The sequence below is a fragment of the Trematomus bernacchii genome, unplaced genomic scaffold (genome assembly GCF_902827165.1).
Source record: "Trematomus bernacchii unplaced genomic scaffold, fTreBer1.1, whole genome shotgun sequence".
NCBI lineage: Eukaryota > Metazoa > Chordata > Actinopteri > Perciformes > Nototheniidae > Trematomus > Trematomus bernacchii.
In genome coordinates this window covers 11,828,671-11,850,856 of record NW_022987828.1, presented here as the reverse complement: position 1 = coordinate 11,850,856, position 22,186 = coordinate 11,828,671, and the positions used below count along the sequence as shown (strand labels likewise).

At 39.6% G+C, this 22,186-nt stretch overlaps 1 protein-coding gene across 1 annotated transcript in view; it reads left to right on the top strand.

Moving 5' to 3' along the window:
- The window catches only part of LOC117499956 (protein bicaudal C homolog 1-like), a 58,952-nt gene extending 40,392 nt beyond the window's left edge, over positions 1-18,560 (top strand). The window contains 14 exon segments of the mRNA XM_034152669.1: positions 125-256; positions 2,799-3,003; positions 4,815-4,973; positions 5,265-5,449; positions 5,572-5,713; positions 7,989-8,142; positions 9,151-9,232; positions 9,234-9,311; positions 9,402-9,441; positions 11,139-11,293; positions 11,437-11,608; positions 12,194-12,360; positions 13,709-13,808; positions 15,588-18,560. Of these exon segments, the coding sequence (XP_034008560.1) occupies positions 125-256; positions 2,799-3,003; positions 4,815-4,973; positions 5,265-5,449; positions 5,572-5,713; positions 7,989-8,142; positions 9,151-9,232; positions 9,234-9,311; positions 9,402-9,441; positions 11,139-11,293; positions 11,437-11,608; positions 12,194-12,360; positions 13,709-13,808; positions 15,588-15,715 (1,899 nt within the window). The 3' untranslated portion in view covers positions 15,716-18,560.
- The last annotated feature ends 3,626 nt before the right edge of the window (positions 18,561-22,186 follow it).

The following is a 22,186-nucleotide window of genomic DNA, read 5'->3' as shown; positions in this document are numbered from 1 at the left end:
TACCACTGTTATGAGAAATAGCTTATATTACAGGGTCAGGCCCGGAAAGATATAACTCTGCTGCTGACATGAGAAAATAATGGTTTTGTTGCTCATATACTTTAATTTTGTGTTTCCTCCGCAGGGCTGCTTGCCTCTGGTATTAATGTTTGACATTAAAGAGGACATTGAGGTGGAGCCCCAGTGTATCACAGCGCTAATGGAGCAGCTGGATGTCTTCATCAGTATCAAACCAAAGCCAAAACAGCCCAGCAAGGTATGACTCCAGGCTTATGCTCACACTGCACGGAGGGTTTAGGGGGATTTTACACTAAGGGTTTATCTGTAGAGATGTTGATTTCAGTCAATCACTCAGAGTGAAATATCTGAACAACCATTAGATGGATTGCTTTGCACAGACATTAATCATGCCCTGAGGATGCATTCTAATAACATTGGGGATTCCCTTGACATTTCATGTTGAGTCTTCCTCTGGTGTAATTTGAAATGCGTCATATATACATTTATTTTATGTTTTATCTAAAGAAAAAATAATATAGCTCCAACCTTGGCATAGCACTGCATTTAAAGCCTAAGCCATGCCACTGTTAAGATGGGTTTTTAACAACAACAACAAAAAAGTCAGCTAGCTAGCATGGCTGCAAACTCTTGTTTAAATTCAAATGTGGCCTTAAATATAAGTTTGTTTCTTTGTACAGTGTAATACTTACTAAGCATTTTCAGTTGGATTAAAAAGTATATTTGATGAGCGAGAAAAGTGTGATGAATTGCCAGTTTCCATTGTTGCGCTGAAATAAAACAGAGGTTAGTAGGGAATGGGGAAGATATTTGAAATTATATAATCCTGCTGAAACTACTCTTACATTTTAGAAGTAAACATATCCTAGCTCTTCACCCTGAGAAAAACCTAGCCGCTGTCTTGCTTGTCCAAATGCTGGCAGAGAAAGAGGAAAAAAGTCTGCCAACGAACAACCAAGCATCTGTTCTATTGGAGATTTACTCTACTGCAAATGTCACAGCATGACATTGAAATAAATTAAAGATCACCCTGTCATATTTCAACGCTATTTAATGAAATTTAAAAGGAAAAACTGAACCTTATACCAAAGGAAATCCTGCCATACCAACACTGAGAAGAGTTTTGGCAAACCTACACTTGCCACAGTGGGAATCCCAGGCTGCGGTGCATGTTTCTGGGAACACTACATCTTTCTGTTACACCTTGGATATTCTCACTGAAAAATAACCGTCTTGTTTTGCGTGTTTTCATCTTAATTAAGTGGTGAACTGGCGGTACGCGCATTCACATTTCATTAAACAAAACTGAATTAGTGAAATGCTTTTATCATTTCCATATTGTGATAAAGCAGCAACTGTGGTGCACCTGTGTTCAATTTAAAGCCACCCTCTGATGGTCTAATGTTGTTCAATACATATTATACCTAATCATATTTCATAACTTGGCCTATAGTGTCTCTTTGAGGTGCCCACGTCCCATCCTGAGCCAGGGCCCAGTGCCCAAACCAGACAGGCCTGTAGGGACTGATGTGGAGGTGCCAGAGTAAACACAGACCCAGCCCAGATCCTCTTAAGAACCCTTCACTTAAACATTTTAACGAGGTGACAGCAGTAATCCAAAAGGCTGTCCAAATGCGTGCCGGAGTCTCCGTGCTCCTGGCACTTTGGAAGTCCCTTAAAGGAGGGTGCGTGTGTGTATTTGTGTGTGTGTGTGTGTGTGTGTTTGTGTGTGTGTGGTGTGTGTGGTTGTGTGTGTGTGTGTGTGTGTGTGTGTGTGTGTGTGTGTGTGTGTGTGTGTGTGTGTGTGTGTGTGTGTGTGTGTGTGTGTGTGTGTGTGTGTGTGTGTGTGTGTGTGTGTGTGTGTGTGTGTGTGTGTGTGTGTGTGTGTGTGTGTGTGGTGTGTGTGTGTGTGTGTGTGTGTGTGTGTGTGTGTGTGTGTGTGTGTGTGTGTGTGTTTCAGAGAGACTGATCATAATTACAATCCATTTTCAACGCTGGCAAAACAAAAACAGGGCATGATTTGTGCTCACATTTATTTGTATTTAATGTTTATTAAGGGTGGGGTTTCTACTCATGTGGAAAATGTCATTTATTTTAAACTTTTTTTTTCGTATTTTATTCAGTTTTTTCGAATGGTTTACAGATCATACTGCCGCACACTGGCAAAACCAACATGCTCACTGTATGAAATACAATTAAATAAATTAAGCGATAACAACTTAAACAGAAATCTAACAATAAACCACTTAAACCAAAACAATAAATGAAAGAGATTAAAATATTTGTTTTAACCACAACACACTACTGTGGTGAAAATTGAGAAACCATGCATTCAATGATTCAGTAATTTCTCTCACTGATTCAAAATCCTTCCTGTTTATAATTATTCAATACTGATTAAATGCCGTATAATTGTATAATAGTCATTGATTATCTGTCTCATATTCCCTTCACTGGTATCAATTAGCGGAATATGATTTGTTATGCTATTAATTAAGGAACACTTTCTACCACATTTAGCTCCCATGTCTCCTTCTCTCTCCCACACTGCCTCCATGTTTATCCTTTCAATCTACTCTAATTCCCTCTTCCTTCCTCCCTTTTTCTCCCTATCTCTTTTGCCAACATTCCCCGCCATATCAATCTCCGCCTCCTCCCCTGTTTTTCCTTTTCTCCTTCTCTTTTCCCCCCCTCGCTCCATCCTATTCTCCTCTTTACTTCCTTGTCCACTCCACCTGTCTTTTATTCTTTATCCATCATCTCTTTCTTCTCCCTCTCAGTCGGTGATAGTCAAGAGCGTGGAGAGGAATGCGGTGAACATGTACGAAGCCCGAAAATTCCTCCTGGGTCTGGAGAGCAACGGGGTGATGTCCTCCTCTCCCTCTGTGGCGTTGAATCCCGCCACCAACCTCCCGTCCCCGTCCCTCATCTGTCCCGTCGGCCTGGACATCCTGGCCTCAGCTGGCCTGGGGCTGAGCAATCTGGGTAATGACACTTCCTAACTTGTTAATAAATTGCTACTTGAGTTTCTCCTACTTTTTCCACGATGGACGGAAAAGATAAACTAGTGAGGAAAGATAAGAAGTGGCCCCATCTTGTTGTCCTTGCAAGAAATGCATTCAAGATGAACTGTCTTTGTATGGGAAGTATTGTCCTCATACATCATTGTCATTCGCAGGTGTACCAGCAACACACACACATCCATTTTAGAAATCTGTGAGCCAGATCTCCTCAAAGCCTGTTATCGCCTGGTTAACACAAGTCATTTTTAAAATGGAAGATTAAAAGATGCTCTCAACATGTACATAAATCACAACCGATGGGGTTTAGCATTATCATCTGTATGTGCTTTACAGTAGGAGATGTCTGCAGGACTGAGCTCACTATGATGGTATGAATTTTATTCCAAGAAATGAGTACCACGTGTGCAGATCTTTGATCAGCCACCCATCTCAAAATAACCTTGATACAAATGTAGTTGCATCCGCTGTGAATGAATTGCAAAACCATGAATCATAGGATGACGAACGGTTAAAACTCACGTAGGAGTTTGTTTGTCTGCAGCGCTGACCTCAACATGAAGACACAGAGTTCAGCTGGGAACTGCATTTTTGTGTTGCGACGGATGATTTTAATTTGATTTCAGTATAAGTAGTAATAAACGATAAATATTTATCTCAAGTTATCTGCTTTCAGTTTTCATATGATGCATGTTTTTTGGCCAGACTTTCAAAACATGGAAATGAGGACGTGATGAATTATGCATCAAGGCTGTAGGAGAAGAAGATAAGCTGACAGGAAGTAGCTCATGGCACATGCCAGCAATACATCCATCACTTTTTATCTGTTTGAAGATAAATTGTTTGTTTTGTATATCCTTACCATCAAATGCTAGCCAGAGCAACTCTACATTATGTGACTTAGGAATTTCCTTTCGATGTTTGAGAGAATATGACAATAGTTTAATATCGTCAATATTATCTTTGTTTCTTTTTATTAATGTAATGTCTGCAGCCATGAGGTTATACGTATGTAGGGCATATGGGGTGAGTAAGCACTGATATTAGATCTCTAATCGTGTTGAGGGTTTTCTTGAAATCAATGATTTTTTACAGGAGTTTGGCACGTTTTGTCAGATTTTATGACCTAGCGTGCTGGTATTTTATGATATTGTTCAAATAACCTTTATTTTATGTCCTTCAACTCCCCATTTACTGTGGTAGGAAAATTAAATAGATATAAAATTGGCAACAAAAACAACAATGTGCCATGAATTCCCAGTACAGTAGGTTTCTCGCCATCTCGTTTAAACCCAGGGGCCCGGGGAGAAGCTGTGGACGACCACATCCTTGCCTTTAGTAATTGCTACATGCTTCTTTTCCTCAGATTACAGGCGAGAAAGCCAGAAGAAGCCCTGGCCTTATTCCTGGAGCCAAACTAGCCCTTTGTTAAAGCCACAGACCTGCTTCTTTCTGTTTTCTTACACTGTGTTTGGGTCGAGACACCGAGCACCACATTGTTGGTGCTCTCAATAACATGGGTTTTTTGGGCATGAGGACACGCAAGATATATACTTTCGCATCCTTGTAGAAATCTAAGAAATTCCTTCCCTCGTTTGCTGTCTGCTTGATGACAGTTTGATGGAATTCCTGTTAAATAGCTGGGAAACCACGATTATTTTTTCGAAGGACGTATTGTAACATGTGATTAGCTTGAAAAATGGCTCTGTGCTTTGACAGGACCCACCACTGATTTATTCATCTCCCCTTTCTCCCCTTGCTTTCTGTTCTCCTCAGGTTTCCTTGGTGCGGCGGCCCACTCCCTGGCCAACTCTGGTGCACCAAACGCCCTCCTCAACAGCCTGAACTCCTCCATGAGCCCCCTGCAGCCCCCGAGCCCCAGCACCCCCACACACTCCCCCTCTCTCTGGCCCAGCTCGCTCACCAGCACCCAAGGTTTGTATAAGATGTGTATAAATCTGCATGGATTTTCCCCATTTGCCCAACTGTTCACTGTGAGTCAGTCTTCGTCCATTTGTTTGAATTACTCTTATATTAAGGTGGAAATACTCAAATCACAAATATAACTTCAATAATTTATATTGTTTTATTTTATTTCATATTGTTAGATATATAGACAATAGGCAGTCATGTACAGGTATCAATGATTATCATACAACTATCCCTTGTACAAATCGTAACGTTTTAATGGTTAATGTAACATTCTGCACCGCTTATGTTTGTCAGGCTTCTCCGCTCAGCTGATGCTGCACCCTGCGGCCCAGGCCACGCTGAACAGCATCCTGCTGTCAGGCGTTCAGGGTTACACACAGAATACACCTTCCCCCCCGCCTGGCCTCGCCCCCATAGACAAACAGTCCAACGGGGTCCCTGACTGCAAGGGCTCCTGCACGCTTAATGGACATGTCAAGGTTGGCTCCTTTGTTCCCTGTATGCGGCAATATTATTTTTCCCTTTTTTGTTCAGTAAATCTCATTTGTCGTGTATGTATTTTGCTCTGTATGTTTATGTCCATGTGTGCATTCGTGTATAGCATGCTAGCTCAGTCTATGGGAGGATAGCAACTGCGTCAATTGCAGAAACCGTTTTGAGTCCGGCGCCATGTGACTCCGTCCAGGAGGCCAGCGGACACAATCCCTCAGAACCGCGGTCCAGCAAGTCCAGCCCAGATGAAGGTATTCCTCTTTAGCAACTCTGAACTAACCTGCAACTAATAAGATAAGATAAGATGTACTACATTTTTTTGTTGCAATTTCCCAAATAATAATATGTGGTTGTTGCATTTTTTTTGCAGTATTTGCTCTTATTTTATATAAAAAATAATATTATTTTATATCAGAATATTTTCAGAAAACTAAAGTAGGTGTGATATTGTTTGTGCTAAAATAACTAATCTAAAGGTTTTGAGTCACCCGCCCCTGTTGCCAAAGCCCCCGTGCAGCCCTGTGCACGCTGTTCAAACCACGAAACATGTGTAAAACATTTTAGTGCATGGACACACATTAGTCTGCGTCCGTTGTGAGTATATTTAAAGATTATATTTAGACCTTAAGAATGCAGAAGTTAGTGAAAGCACATGTAGTTCCTATCTTATCTGATAATCACCTCTATCCAAAATGTGAAACCTTTCCTGTTCTTATGCAGGCAGAGTAACCACATGCCTATCACCTGTAAATGTCTTAATAACGAAGTGACCGCCAGTATATTTAAACACTTCAAATACATTTTAATATAAGATGAATTGGATTTTAACTATTTTCTTTGGCAATTCTTTTTTGGGGTCTAACTTTCAACTCTCTTAAGAAGTTATTATATTATATCAAATTCTACTTATAGAAGGAGTCTTGCCCACTTCTGGGTCAGTTAGGTTAAAGATACATTTAAAATCTTGTGATTTATGTGTGAGTTTAACCTTGGGCTGACAACATTTTTGAGCTGTCAACATTTTTGACTCTGCTCGATCGTGCAGACTTTACATAAATGTCCAATCTACGCTTTTCCACTTGAGATTTATGTAACCCTTAAACCCACTAAAAGAGAAATTCCTTGAATGAACTTATTTCAATTTCTCTGTGCTGTTCTCCTAACCTCATTCTCCCTCTGACTACATTTATTGAGTTGGAACGGAGACGGATTAACTGCTGGTCTCCTAGTGGTTCAGAAAAGCCCTCATTTCCTCCGTGTCTTACACTTGCGGTTTTCCCCTCAAACTTTCCCTCTCACGCGTCTCGTTTTTCCACGCTGTTTTCTGAGCTGGTCCTCCCCCAATGCGGTGTGTCCCGGTAAGGTTTCCTCCCCCTCCCTTACCTCCCCCTGTGTCCCAGAATGTGTTTGGACTGGCTCGCCCAGTCCGACTCCACTCCGCTCTGTGGAATGAGGGAGTGCAGGGGAACCGTTAAAACATTAAACCCCAGAGAGCCTTGTTAGATTGACTGACATCATATTATTTTACCCCGTACAGTACATCATGCACATTCAGCATACATACATCCTGTTACACAGAGTCAATTGGTGGGGGAGGGGTTAGGGACCACTTTAATTACAGCTGCTGTGTTTTTAATTAATCCAGGATCCAACTGGGACCTGTGACACTTAAACACATGAAGACTTACATATGCCCACCAAGCTACACACACTCCTTTGAATCACTCATCACTCAGAACAGACTCACACTGTATCGAATTATGTTTTTCTTATTTTACATTTGAAGTTTCTTTTGAGGTATAAAATTACAATTGGAATGTCCGTCGTCACATTTTATGACTTCCCTTATAAGAATAAATCCTCAATTGGAATACAGTATTTCATCGGATTCAATTAGTATTTTTTTTATTAAATCAACTATTACAAATATTTTTACAAATAACAATTATCTTTTCGCCAGCGCATGCCTCGCGTCTGTGTGCGTCAAGCGGGGGAGCAAACATTTATTTGACAGTAGTGAAAACTTTTTTAGATAAAACCATGTGAGCTTTGGAAATAATTACATCTTGGTTTTTTCAGTACATTTGAATTTTAGACACTGCAACACCCTGGAGTTATTGGAAACAATCACACCATTTAAAGCATACTAACCGATCACTACTGGAATGTAATTCATTTAATACAATACTAATGATTTTATTAAAGCCTGATTGTAACACTAGCACCGAGTTAAGTACTGAACACAGAAATATTTAAATCAATCAGTTCCACTCAGACTTCTCTACTATAAGTAACCATGGGCTACATGATCTTTAGATGCAACTGTGTAGAAATACTGGGTTTAAATAGAAGGAAAAATGCTGCGCAGCATTTAAATGTTGATTTAGGATTTCTTTGTCAACGGTGGCAAAAGTGCTTGGCAAACATTTTTTTTAAATAGATGAAAAAAGTATTAAGCTATAGTTGTCATAGGACTTTGTATTTTAAATTCATTTTTTATATTAAAGTATGTTTTGTTTCCTTCAGGCTCTGACACATTTGTGGAAGTGGGCATGCCCAGAAGCCCCTCTCACTCAGCCAATGGGAATGAGCTGAAACAGATGCTGGCTTCCTGTAAGACGTCATCAGGGAAGAGACAGGCGGTGGAGCTACTGCAGGGCACCAAGAACTCCCATCTACAGTATGTCTGAATATAGAGAGCATTTACAGCTTGGAGTGTTGCTTTTTAGCATCTTCTCTACGAAATTGCACTTATTAGAATCAAACCAAGCATACATACTTTGTATTTTAGTCTCACAAAACCAGGACCACATGCACCCTGAAATAAATCAACATGCAGGCTGTTCCAACCAGGAAACATGTGTAAAACATTTCAGTGAATTCAGACTTCAAATGTAAGGCAAGGCAAGGCAAGGCAAAGCAAGTTTATTTATATAGCACCTTTCAACACAAGGCAATTCAAAGTGCTTTACAAAAATGGAAGACATTATGAAAATGGCATTTAAAATCAGTCATTAAAAAGAAAAGATAATAAAATAAACATTAAAAGAAAAAATACATGGATAAAAGTTAAAAGTTACAGTGCAGTTTAAGATGTGAATAGTTCAATTAAAAGCAGCGGCAAAAAGAAAAGTCTTCAGCCTGGATTTAAAAGTAGTAAGAGTTGCAGCGGACCTGCAGGTTTCTGGGAGTTTGTTCCAGATATTTGGAGCATACTGAAGTAGTATCTATGTATCTATGTAGTATAGACACACATTAGTCTGCATCTGTTGTGAGTATGTTCAAAGATTATATTCAGCCCCTAAGAATGCAGAGGCTAGTGAAAGCAAATGTAGCTCCTAGCTTATCTGCTGATCACCTCCTATCCGAAATATCATGTTCTTATGAAAGTGGAGCACCCACATGCCTATCATAAAAAACTAGAAGATGACACAAAGTGACAGAAAGGGTTATTTTGTTCTTATATATAGAGATTTAGGAGTATGGGCTGTTATATTGACTTGGTTACACACACTCACCCCGGATAGGATAGGATAATCAACTGTATCCCAATAATGAAAACTAGTACGCTCTAAAACCTGATGACCCGGGAGCTTTAATAGCCTTAGTGATAATGTGAGGAGATGATGAGATGAAGGACTCGATTTTCCTCATTCTCTGATACAATAATCCTGTGTAATCCCCCCAGCTCTGACTGTCTGCTCTCGGACGCTGAGTCCAGCTCGTCGGACAGCCCTGTGGCCGATAAGAGAGCGCCGGGCAGCGAGCGGGGCGGCCGAGAGGGCGGCGCTGCAGAACGAGAGAGAGAGAATCAGACTGGGACCACAGACATCCTTCCCCAACATGCAGGTATACACAAATCAAACACACACAGCAGAAATAAAGAGTTATGGGGTATAAAAAGTAATCAAGGAATAAAACGTTCTGCTCTCTTTTCAGGAATTTGACTATGAACAGAAAAAGCTCTTGGCAACTAAAGGTAAGTTGACATTTGTGTCTGGTCAAATACTACAATGTGATTAGTAATGACTGGATGGGCCTTGTGTGAAGACAGACTGACAAAATCCAAAGGTCACAACTGCCATCAATAGTAATGAGTTCCTAGAAAGTACCTTTGAAAGAGAACTACATGTTCCCGTTTGCAAACGTTTAGCCGTATGTGGTTTAGTATTATTATAATATGTAATTGTTTACTCTTCAGAATCAGAATCAGAATACCTTTATTAGTCCCACAGAGGGTACATTTACATTGTTACAGCAGAAAAGAGCCAAAGACAGCTTAATGTTACCTAAAGCATGCATAAGAAAGTATTAAAGATAAAAAGAAGTTACACATTTTACAAAATACACACCCTGTAACAGTTCTGAGGATTTAGCAGCCAGGTATATATTGCACAGTTTTTAACAGCATATATATATTGCACATATTGCACATAGTTTGTATTTAACAACAAGAGGTGTTATAGCTAACTAAATGGTAGTGGTTCTATGATTTAAACACACAAAACCAAAATAAGTTAACATTCCTAGGCTTCCAAAGATGCTCTGTGAATTATGTATAAGTTTGTAAAAAAACAGTTTCCTGGAAAAGACACAAACGGCTGAAAACTATAGCTTTCCCCCTGCAGCTCTCCCCTGTCTCTTAACTTCTTTGCGTTGCTTTGCTGTGTAGGCAGTTGTTGCTAATGCTGGAAAAAGTTTTCTGCAGGATTGTCTGGCATTTGATCAGGCTTTCACCATCTGGGACTTGCATGTGCATTTGGTGCCAATAGGAACACCCTATCTCTGTAATGACCAAATGTCAGAGTCATGAGCTACATTTTCTTAAGACAGAAAACAGAGCTCATCGGAGGTGCAGAAGTTTAGTTTTTCTCAGACCACTTTAATTACAGTATGCTGAAAGGGTATTATGGAATGTTTTGCCCAATGACGCCAGAAAGACTTCCTACCTAATATTTGTATTGATAAAAAAAGTGTAAGCAGTCTGTAAGACAGGGGTGTCAAACTCAAGGCCCGGGGGCCAAATCCGGCCCGCGACTTCATTTAATGTGGCCCCACAAGAGCTCTGAAAGAATATAATACGTTTATTATACGGTTACATGCGGATTTACAGAAGCACGTTGCCCATAAACTACATGTCCCACAATGCATCTCAAATATGAATGTTGTTCAGAATTTGACTTTTTTCTCGGAATTCGACTTTTTTGCTTCAGAATTTCACATTTTTTTACATTTTCACATTTTTTCCAGAATTTGGCTTTTAAAAAAAAATCATTTTGTGACATTCTCACTGAAGAGACTTCCAATTATTTGCCCTAGACTTCTGCTTTCAGACGTAGTTAATTATTAAGTTATTACCCTGGCCTATCCCATAATAATCCAATGCAGAGGAAATATTGTAATATAAATAATACATAAGTTTATATATATTAAATATTTATATATGTATTTTTATATAGTCTTAAAGTTACAACCGGCCCTTTGAGTGCAACCATAATGCTGATGTGGCCCGCGATGAAATTGAGTTTGACACAGCTGCTGTAAGATATACAACTGTAAAACTGTGCAACATGGACAACATTTAAATGCTTAAAAGCATACAGTGAATTCAGGATAGATTTACAAAAAATATTATTTTGTGTTATATCTTTATATTGTATGACTGTTTTCACACAGCTATGTTAAAGAAGCCCGTGGTGACCGAGGTGCGGACCCCCACCAACACCTGGAGTGGTCTGGGCTTCTCAAAGTCCATGCCAGCCGAGACCATCAAGGAGCTGCGGAGAGCCAATCATGTTTCATACAAGCCCAGCATGAGCACCACCTTTGAGGTGAGACTCACAGACAGGCAGTGTTTACTGTTCTCTTCATCTCGTAGATTTGATTTAGTCTTACCTTATACAATTTAGGTATATGTTGTTGTGCCTCTTAATGAGATGCAGTGTAATTGTCTTCCTTTTATTCTCTCTCATAGGATTCCCCGCTGTCCTTGTCTCGATCCAATAGCCGGGAAGGCCTCGGGAACGGCAGCGACTCTGAGAACTGGCGAGACAGGATTAGCGGCTTGAGCGGCTTGAGCGGCCTGCCGGGTCACCCCGAGTTCCCCCTCGCTGTCAGCAGCCCCAAGAGGAAGCAGAACAAATCTGGTCAGTTTACAATACTTTTTGTGTTCATGCTAATATGCCAAACGTGCACATCAGGCATTGCAAACCGTGTAAGCATCCTCTGCTTAGAGCAACAGAATATGTTATTGCAGTTTTGGCATTGATGGGAAAAATAGTTTCACAGAGAGACTCCAAAGATTCAGGTGAAAAGGTCAGGTTTTTCCCTTTATTTTGAGTTTGATAACTGAACTATTCAGTATGAGCACCCTAATGGTTTGACTGATTCGTGTACCTCTGCAGTCACTCCTTTGTTGTACTATTTGTTAAGTTTAGGTTTTGCGAATCTTCCTTAAATCTTCCGTTTTACCAACCTAGGATAACAGGAGATGTATTAGTCTCATCGATCTAAAGTTGCAGCATATTAAATATTGTTTGTAGACTTATACATAGGTCTACATTTGTTTACTAATTTAAATGGTGGGATTACTTTTTGCTAAACTTTCTTTGTTTCATTGTGTGACTCAAAATGCGATTGCTGAGGTGTTGATAAATCATTTCTGCTTCTCTGCTAACTTCAATATTATCATTGTGTTTTTCTCATGTTTCCCTCAATCCCCTGATGGACAGCTGCAGAGCATTACCTCAGCAGCAGCAGCAGCTACATGGACTGCATCTCCTCTGTGACCGGCAGCAACGGCTGCAGCCTGAACTCCTCTGTGAAGGGCTCTGACCTGCCGGAGCTCTTCAGCAAACTGGGCCTGGGGAAGTACACGGACATCTTCCAGCAACAGGAGGTACTGTAGAACGAACACCCCCTTTTTACAGTGTTATGATTTTAACCAATGCCATATTCCAAAAAAGCAAAGATATTCCGGTGTTTTGCAGCCACTCTAGCAGCTAGGGGTCTCAGTCCACAATTAGATAGAGTGCTATGAAACTTGCTACAGCAGAATTTCCCATTACATTTGCACATTTTATTGGAAAGTTTACCCTTCCTCCTCCTTCTACCTCAGGGGTGGGGAACCTTTTTTCTCTCAAGGGCCATTTCAATTTTTTCAACATCCTCCGAGGGCCGTACAAATTATTGACCTCTGCTTAAAAATACTAAAATCACAGCCCATTCATTTGGCCTTTCTTTCATGCTGTGCAAAGAAAAAGCAACCTCTTAATCCAGATATCTTACCATGACTCGTGCATGCATGCACGTGCACGGTTGTGGCATGACCACCAAAACAGAAAGATATGGGACACAGGATGTGTGCAAATTTATTTAGTTTCCTATCCATGTGAACATGATTTAAGTGGGGGGGGGGGGGACCTAACCTCCTCTAGGGGGGTCCGGGGGGCATGCTATTTTTTTTTTAAAGTTAAAAGCATCAATCTGGTGCACTTTGAGAGCAACATTAGGAGATCTATGGATACACCTCTCAACACCCATATGAAACAGAACTGGAAGCAGATTTTATTTTTCTTTATGGATATTTTACAAATCACTCCCCTTTCAAACTGTATTCTTGTTTATTAATAACAACTTTTTTTTACTGTCATATAGTGTTTTATACCTGTTTACTTTATTCTCTTATTCTTGTATAACTATAATGATCATATAAAGATGTGCCTTCGCCTCACTGGTTGTAGAAAAAGCTTCTTATATTCGTTAGCATAGCTAGCTAACCAGATGCTAATAACAACAACGTTATTGACTGTATGATCAGTATGACAGATGAACAGATCGCCACTGGGCTTTCAACTAAAGACACAGCCACGCAAAAACTGCAGCATGTGTACGGCTCCTTATGGGTACTGCCATTTTCGAAGTGGCGGAGCGGTGTTCTGGTGCTCTCCGTCAGCACTACACAGAGGTTCCCCACCCCTGTTCTAGAGTGCATTGCCCTCTTGAACTCTTAATCTCACTCAGTGCAGAAAGTTGCATTATACTGTAATGTTTAAATTAATGTATCATACTGTAAATCTTACAGAAATTAATGATTAGAAAGAAATTAAGGAATGTGCTAGAATGGGTTTGCCATAATTGATGCTGTAATAAAATGACTCATCATGGTATTTTTAGGGTTGCAAAACAACATGAATTTGCCGAATTTGGGAAATAGTCATGTTAAATGGACTTATTGCTGCTTCCAGATCGACCTCCAGACGTTCCTGACTCTAACGGACCAGGACCTGAAGGAACTGGGCATCACCACCTTCGGAGCCCGCAGGAAAATGCTGCTCGCCATCTCAGGTACCCACAATAGCACAAAATACACTTAAGTATAAACACGTGTACAAAACACAATCGTGTATACAATATGACTAAAAGGGCACATGCAGAAGCGGTATGCTTATATATGACTATCCTAACATTCTTATTAATTTAAGCTACCCAGAACATTGTTATTTTAGAAAATTCTAAATAATATTAATAATCAATTGTTTTGAGTGCCACAAAATAGCTTCATAATCCCTTTTTATTCAAACCAAAAGCAAATTACACGGCGTTTAAATTATGTTAACATTATTTTAGCCTATTCTATGGTTCAAAATACAAACATCTATACAGTCTGGCAGTGACTTTGTTTTAAGTCTGACAATTATTTGCCTTTTTTTAATATACTGAATTTATATTTATTTTATAGTCAAAGTGTAAAAATAGTGTGTGTTCTTGTCCTGCATATCGCCCCTTTTGCCTGTTTTTCTCTGTTATCAACTGTCTGGCACAACCAAAATTGAAAGGAAAAGTACAGTGCAGAGAGGCCTGCATGAGACCAGCTCTGTGGGGAAAACGATTCCTTTTTTGGTTGCTGATAAGCACTGATAGCAGCTGGAGCCGCATCCTACCGGCTCCTGCTGGAGGCACTTCACACAAATTGGCTTATGTGTTTCATTAATGTTCCTATTTTGTCTGTCGCTGCAACGAGCGGGAGTGGAGCCCAGCTGTGAGGAAGGCAGAGAGTGCTCCAACTGACAGAGGTCATCAATACTGCCAAGCACTAGATCTGAAAGCTAGAGGTGGCCTTTGTTATTGGCAGACTACTAGAGAAATACAATGTGGTAATGTTGTAACTCATTTATCTGTAATGATACAAGAGAACCAATGCAGTCATTTACACCGGCAGGAATAAATGGGATTAGGGCTCATTCTTCTCAGATGAGTGTGTTGGTGTTCCTCCAGTTGCTCCAGCTGCCTCCCTGATGTAGACTATGTCCTGTTGTTCCGGATCTAATGGGAATGTTGTGGGTGTCACACTTCATTACTGATGTCATTTGGACTTTGTAATAGCTGAGGTTGTTAAACTCTGTAAGTTAATCATACTCATCTTGGGATCATGAGCTTCCTGTCGTGGATATTCAGTAAAAGTTCAGAAACTCCAGACCAGAGCCAGAGTTGACAGTAAGGACAACAGGGGGAAACAGCGAGGCCGGTCCTGTAATTATTAACAAGGCGTACGAGCCAAGGCCAGAGTTGGTTTTGCTGCCTGACGCCTCGGCCAAGTGCAGCTCAACTTTCATCTCACTGACGGACTCTGGGGCTCCAAACCAGGAACAGGCACGTCTCGGTCTGTCTCTTATTCTTACTGTGTTGCCTCTTATTATAAAGAGATAAAATACCAGTCAATTCAATCCAGGTTTTAACTTCCTGCGGGCCTGCCAGTAAAAAGAGCTGCTGGGGCGAGCTGCCTGTCTCCAGTAATCAGGCTGAAGGTTTATGCTGGCAGCGACAGAACGCAGGTATCATGTGAATAACTCAGAGATGCCATGACGAGACATTTTTATGAAAGCATTTTGTCTGCTGAGTAAAACCCAGATTTACTTTTGTTTATCTGAGCAGTCCTGTAGTGATTTGAATCCATTTTTCTTGTCATTGTTGATGAATGGAAATGTTAACACACTCTTTCATTGTGTTTATTTCTTTACTTTGATTTGCTACAGCTCCCTGCAACAGTAGGAGAGGTTGGTAAAACTTGTTTGTATAACGTTTGCTACTGCTGATGATTTCTGGTGCTCTTTTCTTACCACACAGAACTAAATAAAAACGGGAGGAAGCTATTTGAGCCACCCATCAGGTCCTCCTTCCTGGAAGGGGGAGCGAGCGGCCGCCTCTCCCGCCAGTTTCACGCAGACATGGCCAGCATCAGCGGGCGATGGTAGAGCCTCCAGGCCGTCCCAGAACCGTCCATCATGGAGACCGACCTCCAGTGATTTCTGTGCCTCAGAGCCCAGGTTCCAGTGGCTGTTTTCCCTCCTTCAGCTTCAGCTGAAATAAGACTGTTCAAAATGTTGTCGTTGCCATATAGTTCAAATATATATATATATATATATATATATATATATATTAAAAAAAAAGCCATAGTTTTACCTTAAGTGCCAACAAAAAGGAATTTCTCAGATACATGAGGTTCAGTGTTCACTCCTTATAGAGCCATTGAGTCTGTTTGGAGCATTTTTATATGAAGGTTTGTTGATGAAGGGTACTGTCCAGTATTTCTGTCTACTTGTTGTTCAAGGGAACAGGCAGAATGATTGGTACAATCATTTTACACATTGATACTACCTGCATTTGTATTATGCTGTAGTATCAGTGACATGCACTTTAATAATACTAGAATTTTGCCTGTGAGAGCCTGATTCCTTAGATTGAAATAATAAGTATGCATTTTTTTTATTGACTAAAAGCACAGTTGCATTTTGTACCAAAACCAAATGTCAGCACTTACCAGTGAGTTTAGGGCACCACAAAAATAAAGTGCAAAGTATGTCAGCATGCCAAAGTGTTGATCTACTTAGACCAAATATACCAAAGGAAAGTATCATTGTGGCCTTTGACCTTAGGCTGCCTTAAATGTTGTGATTGGTGGACATTCCTCCGAGGTCAGTGTTAGTGTCCCACCGCTGTCTGTTTATGTATTTTTAGACAAACAAATCTAATATTTTGTACTCATTATACACTATGATTTTATTTGTTTTGTATTACCATTTTAGGGGAACGGGAGGGATGTTTAAGTTTAATCAGTTTACATTTGTATTTTATATACTTTCATGAATGGGTTTTTATGATTTTGTTATTAGATTGTTTGTTACTTTTAGTTTTCCCCCTGCCTTTTAGTCTTTGGAGCCGTAGTGTGGCTGTGCCATTACACAGCAGCAGAGGCATGAGGCAGTTCGGCTCAGCTTTGAAGGCCTCTCTCTGATTGTGTCAACAGGCATCGTTCTGTGGTCTCCTCTGTTTGTTTATAGTACATGTTCTTTTGTCTCATCCGTTATTTGTCAGTGTTGGCCTCCCTGTGGCCCCTTCTGTGGGCCGATAATCTCACAAAGCATCCTCCATGTATCCGGGACATGAGATGCTAAGCTAATACTCTGTGCCTTTTTTTTGTCTTTCTCTTCACTCACTGTTTAATTCAGAACCAGAAAATACCTTGCAGATCAAGGTCATGCCTTTTGTAGCGGAAAGTGCCAATATACATAACAAGTTTTTACAGCGGGGAGATATTTTGTTAAGAACACTAATATTTTGGTCTGTCTGTGCTCTCCGAGAGGAGGTGCGTCGCACAAAAGAATCCGTATATTCACAGCCAAATTGTTCTCACATGAGGGACACAAACAACGAACCAAAGTCATCAGAAGGACTGTGAGATTTAAGATGAAAATAAATAAATCTGGAATTGTTCTAGTATCAGACTGCAATCTAATATCCAGGAAACCTGGGTAAGCAGTGTTTAATGAAGGAACAGGATTAAACATGCAGCATCAATGTTTATCATCAAAGCCTTTGTTTGTTCTGGGCTCCTGTATTATGTTCGCTCAAAGGAAAACATCCTTTTCAAACCGTTCATTAACTTTGGATGACTCAAGTTTTATTCTGTGATGTTCTTAAGATTTATCTAAGGGTTTAGCCAACAAACCCATCCATCTTCCAAGGTCTTGAGCACTTTGTATCAAGTTTTTTTTTTTTCTGGGAAAATGTCTTCATATTTGCAGTATAAAACTAAGAATGAAGAATGTCTTATTTTGATTTAGATGACAGTACAGTGTATTACATTTCTTAGGTATGTAAAGGACGCCTCTGAGATATTATGACTTCACATCCTGAACACTTACTTTCCAAAATTTGACAATGACAGAAAGTAATACAAAGTCCTACAGAGAGAGGTCGACCTTTTTTCACCCATCTTCGATTCACAATGATTCCCTTTTAGGGTGATTTGTTGTTTATCATTTCCACTTTTAACCACTTTCCACACTCCTCAAATCTGATTTGAGCCATTCTCAATGTGGTTGTCAAGTAAATAACACTAGAAAATAATGACACGGTTGCCAATGCCAACCAGGTAATTGCCTATTCTGAGAGGAAACCTGGGGTCTTTTCGCCCCCACTCATCATGGTACTACATTGAAGCTGTTGAGCACTGATTCTCCCAGTGCTGTGACTCGTGTTCCTGCCTAGCAGACATTTGTTTTCATCCTCCACTTGTTTCGAATGCGTTTGCTCGGAGGGCAGTTGAGGTTCTTGTTTTATCAAGTGAATGTTGTTAAAAATGTGGAAAAGTGAAGGGACTCATCAAGTCAAAAGTTTACCGCCAGCTTGTCTAGTCTTTACCCTTGACAGACCAGTTTTCTATTATGTCTTTGATTTGTTTTATTAGTCATATGGTTGTTCCCAAAGGGATTTTTTGAAGGAGTCTTTGTACTGCAAGCAAATGGTACATTTATAATAAATGTAAACCACTAAAATTATGTAATACATAACTTTTGTACAACTTTTTTCATTTTATGCAGCCATTGTTTTTGTGTCAGAGGTACACAAAGTGTGTATAAACATTGCCATGTGGCCAAAGCTCTGTTCACTTTGGCATCTGTTGATGCTATTGTTATCCTAACTGTATTGTAGTACAGATACAGAAACGGGACATTTTTGAGAATCTGTCAAGCAGGCAAAAAAATGTTTGTTCAAACATTCAAATATTATGAAGGTAATAAATGTATGCAAGAAAGACCCTTTTGTTTTTGGTGTCTGTATTTCACACTTACAAAACATCAGTCCATTACTGTCTTAAGTGTCTTCTTTGTAAGCTCAGAATGAAAGGAAATGAATAAAAGATCTAAGCTATCAGGAAACAGACTTAAGTGTTAGATGAAGTAACCTTTCCCAGAATGATCACAACCAGCAGATCAGCAGCACACAGAAACGGTTACTGCAAACTGGCAAAGAGATATTATAAAATAACTACTGCAACAGCCACTTGTTTTAATGTCATGTAATTAATCAGCCTATTCTTAAAGGCTGCATAAACACACGGACAAAGTAGCCATAAAGAATGAGGATTATAAATATTAAGCCACACACTTTAACTCTTTATCTCCTGTTGAAATCCTCACAGCTAGTCATAATGAAAAACGGTTACATACTCAACACCCAGTTTCCTGCCGTGCTTACCATGCCGTTCATCCCGGCATGAGTTCTAATCCGTATCGTCTGGATCTGCTTAATCCAACAGAATGAATCTGCTGCACAGGATGAGGATTCTTGCAGGGACAATATATACTGTGATGCAGTGAACAAATTCATTTTAAAGCGCCCCAGTCTCGAGTCTGGGGCGCTGAAATGACTGCCCATCTGTCCAGGCTACAGGACCATCAAAGAAATTGAATTGATATTGTAAAGGGGTTTTCTCTTTTTTTCATTTATTTTCAGGCATTATCTGGGTCATTTAATCTAGTTCCTCTGAGATAAATAGTTTAGATTTGAAAATGATCTGATTGAATGATGTTACAATGTCACGCTGTGTCACTTGGCTTATTTACATTTACAGTAAGCCATGGCAATGTACCTTATTTCATATGATCAGCTCAAATAAATGAGAGAATAAGACCATCTGTAAAGAATACACAGCCACTTGGCCTAATGCATTGTTTTCCTGCTAAATCCTGTGCTCAAGCAGTATTATTGAAAACCTCAAGAGGGCAGTGTTGCCACTTTAAATGAATCACTTCTCTAGAAAACCATGGGCAATGGTTACTCAGCAACAGATTCATTCTGTAAAATTACAAAAATACTGGTTGTTCATTTATGGGATTTAACATCCATGCTTAAGAGAAAATGCAATGTAAATGCCATTGACTTTTGAGACAATAGTATTTGTGTACAGTGTCATCTTTATTTGTTTTAACATCAGAAATCAGTTTTGGGCATGTAGAGACATGTATTTAAGGGTATGTGTGCGTGTGTGTCTGTAACTGCATGATTTTTAATAATATACAAAGCTCTTTCCAAGCAGTTCTTTGCCTGAGGTAAGACAGGTGATTATTTTTCGATTTAATTTGTAATATGATTTGCTCTAAATCTAATACACAGACCTCTTGGTTCGAGGCAGAAAATGGCAGAAGGGAGAGCCTCTCATCCAATGTAAATGAGTCCAACTGAAAAAGGTGGTGCCTGAAGTTCAACGTGACTCATTCACTCATCGTCTGTCATTATTTTCCACAAGGAAAACAGAACGCCTTCATGTTAATACCACAACACTGAATAGGATGTCAATACTGGTGTGTTGAGATGCATGGGGGGTGATGTGTAGGAAGGATGTTAAGAAAACATTAATTATAGGACCTGCTGCCAATTTCTTAAATGATAGATATCAGAGCTGAAATGAAATATATTTTCCTTTTTCCTTATAATGTTTGATCTTAAAGAATATCTAGCTTCCACAGGAAAATATAGTCTTACATTCTCACAATCTCACATGTTTCAAGCATAATTGCTCTAGAGAAAAGCTATTAAATCACAAATCAAAGTCTCTCGTCGCCTCAGTCAGGGCGATTATGTGTACGGCACAGCTGGCAATCATGCCCAGCAGGACTAATTTGAATTTCATGTTCTATTGTGGGAGACGGACAGAGTGATAGACGGCTAAATTGCAGAGAAACGAAGTGACAGGCTTTTTGTGACTAACCAACCATGCATTTATTCTGCATCCTGGCAGCCTTTTTTCACTTGGAGACCAGCAGAGTCCACAGCATCACATATTGTTCCCATGAGCAGCTTGCCTTTGCAGGAAAGGTGTAAATGAGAGGAGCTGTGAATCTACCTCACCATACCTGGCTCTTATCCAATGGACAATATGCTCACAGTTTCTGATAAGTCTGGGTCATTACGTCGTTAGACCAGTTTTTCTCTCCTTTGTCATACAAAATTACACAAATTGTAGTGTATGCTCGCCTATATTTTCTTTTTGATAGCCCACACAATTGTTATTTTGATTTCAGCCTTTTTCCAAATAAAGGTCAATCAAGAATCATACTTTTCGTTATAATGGGCCTAATCAAATGTGCTTTCTTTCTTTTTTCCATTTCCAACTCAATCAACTGGCTGAGGGTAGCCTACTTAACCCAGATTATCCCATAATACTCTGGACTAATAAAACGTCTGTGTTGTTGATATATTATTAATCATTATTATAGCATTATTGTTTGGGTAAGAATATCAGCCTCAGCATAGGGATTCAGGCTTCGCCGTTGTAGAGTAAAAAAAACGAACTGGATGTGGGGAAGGTGCTGTTCCGGTTGTCAGCGCTAGCTAATAAACTTGTGCTCAAAACAATGTCAGAGACAAGAATGAGTCAAGCGTGCCTTCTTGTTTTAATTCAAGAAAGAGACAGTCCTTGCAGTCCTTCCCCTTGAATACAACCAACGAGCATTTGAGATGAAGGTGGGTTGGAAGAGACAGGAAGTGGAACTTTTAGTGAGTAGAGCTAGCCTACGTATATTTCTTTGTGTGTGTCCTGAACTAGATAACTTTTTTTTATAAGACAACGATTTATACATTGTTGACAACGTACAGTTTGCAATTTATACCCAAACGTAGAATAATGCTAACAGCAACGTTAATGCTAGCAGAATAGACAAGCTAACGTTTTTAACAGTTTCTTTACAAAGGCCCACTGACTCCAAATGAATACCAGATAGGCCTACTTCAACTATCATTTGTATTGGGTGTTTGTGCTTCTTTTACTTTATATGAATATTTTTATTTATATTCTAGTTTCTTTCTTTTTTTAAGTGTCTTTTATTTTCAATAGCTTCCATGTCATGTGACCCAGTTACTCAAAATCATTGCAATATGTACCACTGGACGAAAGGTCAAAACAATTTCCATCTCATATTAATCCGCCTTTTTCACATGAATATTCTGATGCAAATTCAGCATTATTTTGTTAAAAATACGTGATTTTTTTCTCAGTAGCCTCCATGGTATGTGGCCTTATGACTCAAAATCAATGCAGCATTGTTTTACTACATTGGATATGTTGAACATGTATTTTTTACTGGATATTAGTTCACCTTTTTATTATGAATATTTCATTAAATCAGCAGTTTTTCAAATTTAAACTCTTGGATTTTTTCAATTGCTTTTTTTCCCTAGTTTGGCATCTGTCAAATGCAGTTACCAATTTGATTGTATCTTTACAGTAACCAATTGAGTTGTTGCTGTCAGAATATGAAACCTAACCTCTTTGGCCTTCTGTCAGCTGTCATTTCAGTATTTGACAGATGTGACCAACCTCCACCTCCGGTTTTCATTAGAGCCAGCCCCAGAGAGTGTCGCAGCTTTGAGTCCATCTATAA